Genomic DNA, 14,539 nt, shown 5'->3' on the forward strand with positions numbered 1-14,539 from the left:
GGGTTGTACATTTAGGATAACTAACTCTGCATCTTGGTTTACCCAATAAACTTCAGAAGAGAGTCAGCTATTTGGAAGGAACTTAAGAGGAGCAGAAATGAATAACTAGCAGCCAAACACTCACCCCACTGAAATGGAGAGCCATTCCCGACGCCACAGCTCCACACACTGTACTCAATTTCCCTCCATTCACAGTCAGCCAGTTCTGATTGGATGGAGCTCGATTGAAATTGTCTTTGAGTTGGGTTGGAAGAGAGGTCTCGGGGTCATCACAGTACAGGCCACCCCACTGTTCATCACAGCTGGGTGCAGAGCAGGAGAGAGGAAAAGTCAACATCAGACAAAGCCCCTGCAAGCTTGTTCTCAAATTAGTGAAGACTACTCTTTTCCTAGTCCAAGATGATGAAAAGTTACTGGTTTTCGGAGAGCTTGCCAGAATTCACCTGCTCTCCTTAACTGTGCTTTAGGTTACAAATAATCTATGAATTAACTAACTCTAACATTTCCTAAGGTAGTGATTCAGCATTACAGGTGGAGAGAAAGAAGCAACTTCGAAGAGTCTACTAAAGGCCCATCTCTTATATCACAGAGCTCTGAATGGCTGATAAACAATGGGAGCTGCCAAAGTAAACTGGTAGGTCCTAATAATTTATGAAATTGGTCTTTTTAACAGAGGCTTTGAGCCACTTAGGAATCCAAGGGGCTATGGTTCTAACAGCAGACAATACTTTGGACAATAACTGTCACTTCTTACCAAAAGACTGACTTCCCTGTTTAGGGTGGAAGGGAACATGAATATAGGACTAGGAGGCTCAGGGGTCTCAAGGGTCATCCTGGGTATGGGCTAAAATCATTAGCCAAAAATAGACTTCCCAGGTGTATGGGGAAAGCATCTTCATTCATACTTCCCCATTAAACAGGATAATCTCAAAAATAAAGCATAGAGGCCCACACACCATGGGTCTCTACGCTTTACATACACACACACACACACCCCCCTTCATTTAAATTATTCCAAATATGCTGAGGTTCTCTAAGAGTAATATAATAGGCCTGTCCATCAAGTACCTCTGGTAAATTGACCAGACATCTACATACTTTCTTAGGCAAACAACATGGCAATATAAATAAACAACAACAAATGCATATCCTTACACATATTCAGACCTAAGTGAGAAAAATACTTACGATGTATTAGTTTTGGCCAGAACTTACTGAACTCCTGAACCTTTTCTAATGTTATTTTCAAGGCTCAAGTGTATTGCAGAAACACAGAAGGAAATAAAATATAGTTAATTATAATTCATCCATCTCCTGACAAGATAGCTATTGTTCAGTTCCTAATCCCTAAGCAAGAATGAAGATACAGTATCCATCAACTTCACTGTTAGCTCAAGATCATATTTCAGAAAAAAATGTATAACTTAAGGAAGCATGGGAGTGATTCAAAAACCAGTTACAGAAAAATCTCCTAGATGGAATGTGAATCAGGAGCTTTCAACAGAAGGAAGAAAAAAAATCGACTTACACACAGTTTCCCTGGATGCATCTCCCATGGCCACTGCACATGTCTATGCAGCCATCCCCGATATAGACATTATCTATTGCCCACGTCTGCTGCTTGTCAAAGGGAGCTGGTTGATGCCAACGAAAACGAGTGGCTTGGGACCTTTGAAGAAGATGAGAATTTTAATGAAGGATGCTGTGGAAAAGAAAGTGTGTTCCAGTATGTTTGAACAAGTGCATGGAGAAGTGTAACACAAAAGCACGTACATTCCTACTCCTTTTCTGAAAAGAACATTCATTATTACAATTTTTGTTTTTTTTGAGATGGAGTCTTGCTCTGTTGCCTGGGCTGGAACACAGTGGTGCCATCTCAGCTCACTGCAGCCTCCGCCTCCCGGGTTCAAGCAATTCTCCTGCCTCAGCCTCCTGAGTAGCTGGGATTATAGGCATGCACCACAATACCCAGTTAATTTTTGTATTTTAGTAGAGACAGGGTTTCACCATGTTGGCCAGGCTGGTCTTGAGCTCCTGACCTAAAGTGGTCCGCCCACCTCAGTCTCCCAAAGTGTTGGGATTACAGGCATGAGCCACTGTGCCTGGCTGGCCATTATTACAATATTCTATACAAAACATTGTTTATAGTCAAACCAGACCAACCAAACTGATAGCTTGATCATACATTTTGGCCCAGTGATCTTTCTGAACCTTGTAAAGAACCGACAGTCAGAAACAAAAACGAATCCTAAAACTGGAAGCCTCAGGGGAGCCGTGAGCCTTGGATTTCGTGTGGAAAGTACCGTGGAGTGACACCAGAGCTGCTGCTAACTTGTAAGTGCAAAATCAGAAAAGATGACTATCCCCGAGCAGCTGCAACCCCTCTGCATTTGGTTTGGGAACAGAACATGGGCTGGATTTCAGCTTCCCACTTGCTTCCTAATTGGACAGAGAAAATTGTACAGAGAAAAGAGAGAGCATAGTAAATGAGACTAGACTTACTTTGCATCAATATAAAAGCGATATAAGTAAAGCTAAAACAGAGGTTCTCCCATTCCAGAGGCAGAAATATATTTGCTCATTCACACAGTTCTGGGTAGTGTCTTGCTCAGAAATACAAAAACACGTGTTTTCAGAGGCACTAGATGGCAGTCAAATCCAAGCAATGCCTCAGGCTCAAGTGCATTGAACATGAAAAGACTTTTAGAGGAAACCATTTGTGTTTATTGATCCATATATGTTCTGTCATTAAGAGACCGTTAATCATTTGACTGAGGAATCTCTGTTTAAGGCAGGACAAAAGACCAAACAACAGGAATGTGTTTGCATTTTCCAAATGAAAATATTTCTATGAAGTTCAGAAAATGGAGAAGAAACAGACTAGGACTAAAATCTTCACTCTGAAATAAAGAGGTCAGTCCGATACATGTCTGTACAAACCGTTTCTCCATAATTTTGCTTGCTCCCCAGCTTCTGCATGTTCCCCCAGCAGAGTGATCTCTGCCTAACAAACTCCTGTCACTTTCTACTGCATTTTACCGAAACCCCCAGTCCTCTCCTTGGCCCACAAGGTCCTGCCTGAGATCTGCCTGAACTTGGGCCTCTGCTTTCCTCCCTCATCATGATCACTCGTGTCTGGAGTACTGTTTCTCCCCTCAGGTCTCAAAGTGCACCAAACTCATCCCACCTTTCTGCCTGCATGTTCTCTTTTCCTCTGTCTCTCTCTCTCTCTCTGCCTCTCCCTCCCTTCCTCTCTTTCTGCCTGGTTAACTTCTGTGTGTCCTTCGGGTGTCAGAAATGTCAGGTCCTCACAGAGAATTTTTCTTCCTGACCCCTTTTAAAATGATGTTTCTTCCATGCTATTCTCTCTCATAGCAAACTGTTGTTTTCCTCTTATAGTATTTGTCACAATTACAGTTATACATTTATTTGCATACGTATTTGATACATGTCTGTCTCTTCCTTGAACGGTAAGTTACAAGGAACAGGGCAGGGTTGATTCCTTTTTGCTCAACATCATAGACTTCATGTACAGCACCTAGAGCTTAGTAGGTGTTCTAAAGGCCCAGGAAGTTGGTATCCAGGGACTTCCATTCTCACAGTAAGCAATGTGGAAATGCACCGATGCCCGCAAGTTGTGCAGCTCAGTGGTTTTGCTGATAAATTATTTTTAATGACTAAATTTATCTAAATTTATTTATAGCTATGTCTGTTTATCTGCAGCAGCAACTTATAATTAACATAGTGGAATACCATATTTCCATAGAACATAATTACTTGGCATCAACATTTATATATATATATATGTATATATATTTTAGACTATAAGCTTCTGAAGGGCAGAGAATATCTCTGTATTCCTTAGGGGAAACTGTTTTGTATCCTCAGTGCTTATAGATAGTAGGTAAGTAATAAACTTTCTTTGTTCCTCTAATATCTTACACATACTTCACCAAAGCCCTCGTCACCTTGTCTTAAAAGTGCCTATTCATATGTAATTTCCTGTTAGATTGTTTTCCTTATTTATCATTTTATTGTTGGTGGCACCTACAGATGGAGCTTCATAAACATTTGCTGAAAGACTAGACTATTCAGTTCATAGTAATAAAGATGCCCAGGAAGATCAAAACACCCTACAAAAGATATCCTGTAGGGTAGATGGGCAGGGCCTGGTGTCAGCTGTGGAGGGGTGGTGATTTGATGGCTGTTAAAGGGGGCAGACAGCTTTCCCGCAGCTGAGAGGTGGCATGGGTTTCCTAACAGGTGGTTGCTTTCTGAGCATTGGCTGTGTTTAATCACAATGTGGGCAACCACTTAGAGAAACTGTACGGAAGATTTAAGAGCCAGATACATTGTTGGAGTTGACAGCATTTATGGGGACTTCCAATGCTGACATTTTCAATTTGTGCAACTCTCTGGCATTTCAAAGAAAAGGAAACAGTAAGAAACTACATGAGAAATGTACTAACATGGGAGCTGGCCCCTTAGGAGTAAAGATAAGTGAGGGCTTTCATTTGTACTCTGGCACTAGTAGGTTCTATGTCCACTAGAACCTTATTAAACATGTATAATAAGGGAGTTAAATGAGATGATTTTTAAGGCTCCTTCTCAGATGTGATGATTTCATATTCTTAGGAATAACTACACCTAGTAATTATGTACCCATCAAACAAGGATACACATAATATCCGATATTAATTTGTAAGAAGAAGAAACATTTTCACTAAGAACTGGAATATAAGTTAAAAATGAGAGTTTGGAAGTTGAATTGCCAGGACTTCTTATTCCCAGCCCTGTCACAGCTCCACTGTGTGAAGGGGCCACATCACTTATGTTTATGTGCTGATGTTTCCCTGTCAGTAAAACTGGGAAGATGCTACCTTCTGCCTCACAAGGGTGTTGTGAAAATTAATTAGTTCTTGTTTACCAAGACCTACGAGTGTCTTGGTGGAGTTCCTCGGCAGGTGTTATCATTTATCTTTAGAATGATGGCCACCATCAGCTGCTACTTCTTGGAGTTGGGGGAAAAATGGCCCCAGAGAAGATCTCTCATTTTTCCATATCCTTGAACTCTCTCCTCTTGCTTCTTTTGTGGAGTTATACCATTTCTTCCCCATCTACAGTATATAGTAAGTGTTACATCAGTTTTGTTTTAATAGATATCCATTGCTAAGTAGTTAAAATATTACTGTTAATAGTATGGTTCCTCTCACTGGTGTCCCAGGTATCTCTCTCCACACTACCTCCGCACCTTTTAACAGATGTCACTACACATTACAGAGTTTTCATTTTTGCTCTTTTCTTCAGAATGACTCTACCTATGAAGTCCTCACTATTATCATCATCATGAGAAAAAGCCCTTTGAAAGGAACACAATGTTTTAAACCTCTTCTTCCTTCCCTGAAATAGCTTCTACTTCGAAAGAGATACATAAAATATTTAAGCCTAGAAAATCTAGCCTAACAATGCCATTCTACCAAAGACAATGATGACACCCAGTGACCTAAGTCTCACACTGATTCACTAACAAAACTGAAACAAGGCAAGGATCTCTTGGTTCATGATTACTTTGTATTCTCATTAAGTAAATCTTTCAAAACTCCACTGCAACCTCCACAAAATCATCCTACCCTTATCATTACCCGTAAATATGAACAGTTGTTAAGCTATGGGAGGCTGTATGTGTTGCAGCTATATGTGTTTTGACTTCTGTGTCAGCTTCGGAGCTGAAGCCCCTGGCCCTCTGTGTTTGAGCAACTGACTCTGTGATGTCAGCCCATTTCAAAATGTGTGTCTATTTGCCTTGCAAGTTAAAATTTCCTCCACTAGCCTATTTCTTTGTATTAGCCTATCTTCTTTGACAAAGTTGAAGAATATTCCAAAGAAGATATATAAATGGCCAATAAGCACAGGATAAGAAGCCCAACATCATCAGCCTTTAGGGAAATGTCAGTGAGAACCACAATGAGATACAACCTCACACCCATGAAGATGGCAACAGTCAAAAAGACAATAACAAGTGCTGGTAAGGATATGGGAAATTAGAATCCTCTGCATTGCTGGTGGGAAGGTAAAAGAGTACAGCTGCTGTGGATAAAAGGTTGTCAGTTTCTCAAAATGTTGAACATAATTACGAGCAATTCCACCTCTAGGTATATAGCCAAGAAAAGTGAAAACATACATCCACATAAAATTTGCACAGAAAGGTTCACAGCAGCATAAAAGGTGGAAGGAACCCAAGAGCCTATCAAGTGATGAACAGATAGATAAAATGTGTCACATCCATAAAATGGAATGTTAATCGGCTGTAAGGAGGAATGAGGAGCTGGTACATTCCACAATATATCACACTACACTTTGATGCTAAGTGAAGGAAGCCAATTGTAAAACAAACACACATTGTATAATTCCATTTCTATGAACTGTCCAGAACAGGCAAATAAGAACATAGCCTAGTGGTTGCCTAGGGCTGGGTGAGGGATGGGGAGTGACTGCTATTAAGTATAGGATTTCTTTTAGCGGAGACAAAATATTCTAAAATTACACTGTGGTGATGGTTTCAACAACCCTGTGGGTTTTTTTTTTTTTTTTTTTTTTAGTAATGACTAAAAAACATTGAATTGTACACTTTATTTTTTATTTTTTTATTTTTTGAGACAGGGTCTCATCTTGCTCTGTCATGCAGGCTGGAGTACAATGGCACGATCTCAGCTCACTGCAATCTCTGCCTCCCAGGTTCAAGTGATTCTTGTGCCTCAGCCTCCCAAGTAGCTGGGACTGCAGGCATGTACCACCGCGCCCAGCTAATTTTTGTATTTTTAGTAGAGATGGGATTTCATCATGTTGGCCAGGCTGGTCTCGAATTCATGACCTCAGGTGATCCACCTGCCTCAACCTCCCAAAGTGTTGGGATTATAGGCGTGAGCCACTGCACCCAGCCAATACACTTTGTTAAAGTAAAGAATATGGCCTGGCGCAGTGGCTCATGCCTGTAATCCCAGCACTTTGGGACGCCAAGGTGGGTGGATCACAAGGTCAAGAGATCGAGACCATCCTGGCCAACATGGTGAACCCCTGTCTCTACTAAAAATATGAAAATTAGCTGGGCGTCGTAGCGTGTGCCTGTAGTCCCAGCTACTCGGGAGGCTGAGGCAGGAGAATCACTTGAACCTGGGAGGTGGAGCTTGCAGTGAGCTGAGATCATGCCATTGCACTCCAGCCTGGTGACAGAGCAAGACTCCATTTAAAACAAAAAAGCAAAACAAAACAAAACAAAAAAACCCCCAAAAAACCTCTCTAAATTTGTTTACCTGAAAGTGTTATAGCCTCCCCTCCCCATCTCTTTCCCCCAATCCTTTCACAATGTTGCCCTTTTTTGTGCACAGCACCTTTCCTTAGAACTTCCTGCAGCTTCCATGCTGTGGCTAAAACCACCCGGGCTTCCAAAGTATAGTTAATCTTTAAAGAAGGTGCTATCAGCTAGGTCATCAGGGCTAGTAGAAGGGAATAGATCATCTTCAAACTGTGACTTAAAATAGCCAAGTCACACCTGAACCTTTCAGTGGCCACTCCCCTCCCTTTCTCGGTGGATTTGGGTTACCTGCCCTTCCACTGACTCACCCTGGGTCTAAGGTGATATTCAAGAACCCATGCTATTTGAGCCACCTGTTATTTTTAGGTCTGGGGTTAGTAAGGAGGAGGAGGCAGATTCAGAGTAGAAGCTATGAAACTGATGTTGGCATCTTCCTCTCTTCCTTTTCAGTCTCTCTCAAGAACTCCTGGCATTCCTGCCTTCCTGTTTCTCCTCGGACCATCTCTCTTAGGCAAGCAATGAAGAGGCAGTACTAATAGAGTGGTTAAGCCCATGGGCTCTGGCGCCAGACAAGCTGTGTTTATTTCCAGTATCTTACTGAAACTGTTCTTTCGAAGGTCATTCTCTCAAATTGAAAAATCCAGTAAAGCTTTTGTGAAACTTTTTAATTCACTACTCTCTATAGTTTATGTCATTGAAGGCCATATTTTTCTGCTTGTTAATTTCCTCTCACCTGGCTTCTGGATACCATGTTATTCTGAATCTTCTCTCTGCCTGAATCCTCTTAGCCCCCTTGCTGGCCATTTCTGCTCCTTCTGCTATTAAATTTACGAGTCCCCCCTGCCTCTCTTTTTAAACACTCTCTTATGGAGGCAGGTGCAGTTTTACAGCATTGCCTGTTACTCTATGTTTATGCCTCCGAAGTTCATTATCTTCTCTTGGGCTCAGATCTTCATGTCTCTGTCAAATGGACATTTTCATTTGTACCTCCAGCCATCACATGTAATCCAGCATCATTTGACTAAATTTGCCATACTGTCCCTCCTGGAATCAACTTTAGCTTGCTCCCCACATCTTCTCACTATTTTACTAGGCTTCAAACTCTAGAGTCATCTCTTGATGTGTGTAATGGAGAAGGAGAAATTAGTGGCTGGGTTTTAATCAATTCTTTCTTTGAAATGTTCTGTCATATCTGCCTCATTCCTTCAGCTGTAGCCCAGACTTGTTACTTCACTTAGAAGTTATTGTCACAACACCATGGCCACCTCCTCTTATGTGAATCTGTCTGTTGTCCCAATTTTTTTCTTGGAAGAATATTTTCAGCTCAAACCCACAACAGTTCATTTTGCCTACAAATCTAAACTTTGCCTTGCTCCAATGATTGCTATAAGTTAACCCAACTCTACAAACCAGCATCTTGTCATAGCTTCCAGATATGAGCCCTCTGCTTGAATCGGCAACTCATGGGCTTCCCCCAGGCCCATACCTATGTGTCCTTGCACTGTCCACATTGTTCCCCTGATTTAGAGTGCTCTTTTCATTTACCCACCTAATTCCTAGCCATCCTTCAAGGCCAGGCCCCATCTCTTCCATGAAACACTCAAATTCTGGCATTCAATATCATCTCCCATTTCTTGATACCTGCAGCATTTCTAGCCCATTCCTCAGTGAAGCATTAAATTATATACAGCAGGTATTATTTTTCAGTTGTTTCTCGGGTATATGTCTAATTTTCCTTAAATAGGTTGTAACCTCCTCCAGCGCAAGAATTTAAGACGGTGCCCTATCCATTATCATGGGCTCACTCTCATTCAAGAGTCAGCTGTGACTTAGGAAAACTTCTTAGTCTGAGGTTGAAGTCTGATAATAAACCTGTGTTATGGTTCACAAGTGTGATTATGTGGTTAACTCATAAAAGTAGAAATAATTTTCATTTTTAATAAATCTTGACAATGTTCTCAACACTTCCATGCACATTTATGAGATTTTCATATGGTAAAAAGGATCTCCATTTTACAGATGAAGAAACTGAAGTTTAGAACACAAAGTAACTTGCTTAAAAGCTCATAGGGGTGAAAAGGCAGAACCCCCCCCCCCCCCCACTATACTACAATGCTTTTTGCTCATTTATTTATAAATCTTCTTTCACGAAGATCTAACTTAACTAATGTGTATGGCAAGGAATAGAAATTATGAATCCATCTACTTCAATTATTTAGGTTTTAACATAGCAATGTCTGGAGCAGAGTGTGATGTATCTTGTGTTTAGTTTCACTGTTCCCTTCCTAGTGAGGAGCAACAGCATCCCTTCAGTTTTGCAACTCAGAGACCAGGGAGTCATCTTCAGCACTGCTCTTTCGCTCAAGCTCCCACGTCAGTTTCACGACCCAGCTTGGTCAGTTTCATTGCCTCCCATGTCTCTTGACTTTCTCCACTTCTCTTCATGTCTACTGCCTGTACCATCGGCATTTCTTATTTCTGCAAGAGCCTCTTTACATCTACTCTTATCCTCTCCTATTTGTTTTCTGTTTAGAATGGGCTTTTCTGTGGCTACTATGAGAGTAAAAAAAACCCAACAGATGCTGGCGAAGTTGTGGAGAAAAAGGAATGCTTTTACCCTGTTGATGGGAGTGTAAATTAGTTCAATCACATCAAAGACAGTGTGGCGATTGCTCAAAGACCTAGAGGCAGAAATAGCATTCGACCCAGCAATCCCGTTACTGGGTATATACCCAAAGGAACATAAATCATTCTATTATGGACACACACATATGTTCATTGCAGCAGTATTCACAACAACAAAGACATGGAATCAACCTAATAGCCCATCAATGATAGACTGGATAAAGAAAATGTGGTACATATACACCATGGAATACTATGCACCCATAAAAAGGAATGAGATCATGTCCTTTGCAGGGATGTGAGTGGAGCTGGAAGCCATTATCCTCAGCAAACTAATGCAGGAACAGAAAACCAATACCACATGTTCTCACTCCCACAAGTGGGAGCTGAACAATGAGAACACATGGACACATGAGGCGGGGACAACACACACTGGGGCTTGTTGGAAAGTCGGGGGTGGGAGGAGGGAAAACATCAGGAAGAATAGCTAACGGATGGCGGGCTTAGTACCTAAGTGACTGGATGACCTGTGCAGCAAACCACCATGGCACATGTTTACCTATGTAACAAATCTGCACACACTGCACATGTACCCTTGAACTTAAAAGCTGGAAATAAGAAAAAAAGAAGCTTCTTCAAATCTGTTCATGTCTCCCTATTGCCAAACACTTAAACAGGCGTTTAAGTGTTCCTGTAATGAACCTCCAAATCTTTAATACAACCTACAATGGTCTTCATGGTCTTGACACCATCTCATACCTCACCTTGCTCCTCTCTTTATCTGATCCATATACTCAACATCTCAAATACACCTGCCCCCTCCTACAATTGGCTACTGTCCTTGTTTGGAACACTCCTACCCTTACACTTTACCTAGTTAACTTACATTCATACTTCATATCTTACCTCAAGTATCCTTTTCTCAAGAAAGCATTCCTTGGCTTTCTTGACAGGTCACATCACCCTCCAATATAGAAACTTAGAGCATCATGTACCTGTTTTCCATCACTTATCACAGTTGAATTTATATTTACTCCTGTGATTATTGGTGATTTATGGCCAATATTCCTCTCCTACCAAATTAAAAGCTCCTTGAGTCAGGGATCAGTTCAGCTCCCTCATAGGCCTAGCACATAATTAAACAGTTAAAAAATATTTGTTTAAAGAGTGACTGAATAATTGCTACTGATGACTAGTGACCATTTTAGTTTGGTGAATGGTTTGATGTCAATTTGTGACCAGCCAACCTCAGCCGGCACTCATTACTACTGTGCCAACAATACTGGGATCCTAGCCTTATGGTCATGTGTTGAGTAGACAAGGTTGCAGTTGTGACATGGTCACAGTCATTCCTAACCCTTACTGAGCACATGCCTTTAAGTTGTCAGCATCATGTTTTTTTATAGCGAAGAGCTACAAACTGAAATACTCAATTCTGGCCTGCGGGACCACATAAACATTAACAGTTCAACACATTTCCAAGTAACAGAGACAGTAACTTTAACTTAAAACAAGGAAACACCATATTTACCAAATAACTGAATGTAAAAGTAGATGTAGTATAGATATGTTTACTCATGTTTGAAACAAGTAACTCTGAGACTGGCATATTGTTCTAATGATCTTTGGCATATGGCAGAGAAGTGAGTCTGGCCTGGGCTCCCTCCATGCACATTTCTTATTGAATTACCCAAAGGGCCTTGTTACAAGGCAGTGTCACCTTTAAGACAAGTGTACATGAGCCTTGAGGGTAATATAATAAACAAACTGCTATTTTCAGTACAGAACAGGGGGAAATGGATGCTCATCAGAATTTTCAAAAAACATTTGAAAGGGTCAAAATTCTTGTGAGTATGTACAAGAGACAATTAAAAGATAGATTAAAAGATGAGAAATAATTACTTTTCTTGAGTAAAAGACTCAAGGGCATAATGACTAGCTGGAGTAAATCTTAGAATGTCGCTTATTTGCAAAATGTGACTGAGTAGCTGTGTAATAATTCACAGAATTCATAAAGACTTAAAGGACTGTTGCCTTAATGGAGTTTTTTTTCTATTTTACTAATTAAGATCACTTTAATAATTCATGCATGGCAACACCTTTAATGAGCAACAAAATCTCACGTATCTCATTTAAGCTTGGCAACTCTGCTGACAGTTAATATAGTCTCGTACCTCTGAGCCAGCAATTGTAAAGCAGCCCTAGGCTGTTAGTAACTGAAACCATCCCATTTATGATAATTCTAAGAAAAGTTATGCCCTAGATGAATGGTTGAATTTTATGGTCATTTGCTAGGAAAATTTATTCATTCTTCATTTGTGGGATGACAAAACAATAGTGAGCCCAAACTATAACTCCTGTTCCCCACGCTGGATTGGTTGCTTTGCTTCTTTCTTAATGCAGCAACTGAAAACCATTGTCTTGGAGGAAATAGAATTTTCTATCAAGATGTAAAAGCTTTCCTATAATTAGCACCTAGTTTAGATGGTGAAAGAGAGTGTCATGTAACACTATTCCACTAGGCAAAGTTAATTCTCTGCTTTACTCAAACAGGAGTGGAAATGCACAGATAATTTAGATTTAACTTCTTTATCAGAATTTACTAGGCAATTTTATTTTTATTTACTTTAATTTTAATTTTAATTTTTTTTGAGACAGGGTCTGGCTCTGTCACCTAAGCTGGAGTGCAGTGGCATGATTATAGCTCACTGCACTGTCAAACTCCTGGGCTTTAGTGATCCTTCTGCCTCAACCTCCTGAGTGGCTGGGACTACAGGTATATACCACCATGCCTGGCTAATTTTTTAAATTTTTTGTAGAAATGGGGTCTTGCTGTGTTTCCCTGGCTGGCCTTGAACTCCTGGTCTCAAGTGATCCTTCCGTACCAGGCAATTTTGTTAAGCCCTGATCCCTTTCCATAGAGACAAGAATGAAACACTTCTTTTATATTTTTCACATAAAAGAATACTTCAGATAATTCTTAAGATAATGTCCAAAATAAAATTTTAAAAGCAGACATAATTTTAATGTACATTTATTTGCTACCTTCATTTATATGACATCACTCACTCCTGTATTTACAGCAGCTTCACTGGCAGAAAACAGACCCCGTTTAAGTCTATTCTGGATCCAGTGGGCCTATTTTAAATGACTTGTCTGGGCATTTCTGAATTAAGTTGGAGAAGCGAAGTGATGCAGCCACTGTTTTCTTTTGTAGTTCATTCTTTAAAAATATTAGAGTTAAAAGTCAGTAAAGGCCTGGCTTTTGGGAAAACATGGAATAATGTCATGATAAAAACTGGTTTCTGTTTTACTCATTAAGACGGCCTTAATAATTCATACATGGCAATACCCTTAGCAAGTAACAAAACCCTCACATACCTCATTAAACTTGACATGCCGAATTTTATCACATTTGGGCTCACTATACGTAGAAGCATGTGGCGAACATGTAGAAGCATCCATACCTGGTATAAGGAGGGAGAGGCAGAGTAATTCTGGTCCACTTGTTGAAAGTGTCTGACACCAGGATCCGCTGCAGATGATAGCGACTGCATTCCACATTGGTAGGCAGACAGTCCCTTACCAATGGGTGCCATGACAATCCAAGATCCACTGAGTATTCCAATTCAATCGCTGAAACAGGAAACATTATTTTGGATACAAACATATATCTGCTGACCCAGGAACCATACTTGCTTATCATATTTCTGTATGTTTTAGTTTCATTCAAATGTCAGTTTGAGTTTTTCCCTATATTTATATTTCCTACTTTGAAATGCTTCCTAGTTTTTCTCTTTGTATATTACTAGTTATTATTTTTAAATTTCCATGTTGAAATAACTTCTAAGGGGATATGATCAAATGCAACATAAATTTTCCTGAATCACATCTTAGAATGAGAAGCTTTTGGAACAATCATCATGACAAAAGTATTGCTTCATATACAGTTATAGTATTTGAGTAGCTGCATATAATTGCTATATTTGTAATATTATAGTGATAGAATATATATCACAAACATATCATTTAAATGGTATATAATTTAATATAGTATAATACTTATAAATTAATATAGTTTATTTAATGGTTAACATACAAATAAGGAACATATTATATATTTTAATAATTAGTGTTCAAACAGTTAAGACATTGAGCAGACTTCTCAAATTTTGACCATTTTATAGGAATCCTGAACAACTAATGTCAATTTTGCCCCTGGTATGGGTGAAACTTCTTAGAAATTATAAACTTTTGCTTATATATCTTGTTGTGCTGTGTTATAGAATATAAATAAAATATGGCAATCTGAGGGGTTTAAGGAGCAAGTTGAAGGCCATGGAATATGTGCCAATGCATGCCATCAGGTTGTGGGTCTAAGGAAAGATATTTCTTTCCTTTTTCTTCTGGAACATTCAGCCCATACCCCCGTCTTATATTTCTCTCTCCCTATTCACTTTATGAGCTGCCTCAGTCCCCACCTCCCTTCTGAAGGCTGTGGTTCTTAGTCTTCGCTGCACACTGAAATCACCTGGATACCTTTAGAAACGACTGATTCCTGAGTCTCCCTACCAGAGATTCTGATTGAAGTATTTTGGGGCA

The 14,539-nt window shown here is 40.0% G+C and overlaps 1 protein-coding gene across 2 annotated transcripts in view; it reads right to left on the reverse strand.

Moving 5' to 3' along the window:
* RELN (reelin) overlaps positions 1–14,539 on the reverse strand; it is a 519,467-nt gene that overhangs the window by 50,168 nt on the left and 454,760 nt on the right. For both annotated transcript variants that reach the window (XM_023192552.2, XM_023192551.3), the window contains exons 46-48: positions 13,405–13,573; positions 1,529–1,669; positions 125–302 (exon numbers count right to left, since the gene is read on the reverse strand). In XM_023192552.2, coding sequence (XP_023048320.1) covers positions 125–302; positions 1,529–1,669; positions 13,405–13,573 — 488 coding nt within the window. The remainder of the gene's footprint in view (positions 1–124; positions 303–1,528; positions 1,670–13,404; positions 13,574–14,539) is intronic.

The sequence above is a fragment of the Piliocolobus tephrosceles genome, chromosome 8 (assembly GCF_002776525.5).
Source record: "Piliocolobus tephrosceles isolate RC106 chromosome 8, ASM277652v3, whole genome shotgun sequence".
Lineage (NCBI taxonomy): Eukaryota > Metazoa > Chordata > Mammalia > Primates > Cercopithecidae > Piliocolobus > Piliocolobus tephrosceles.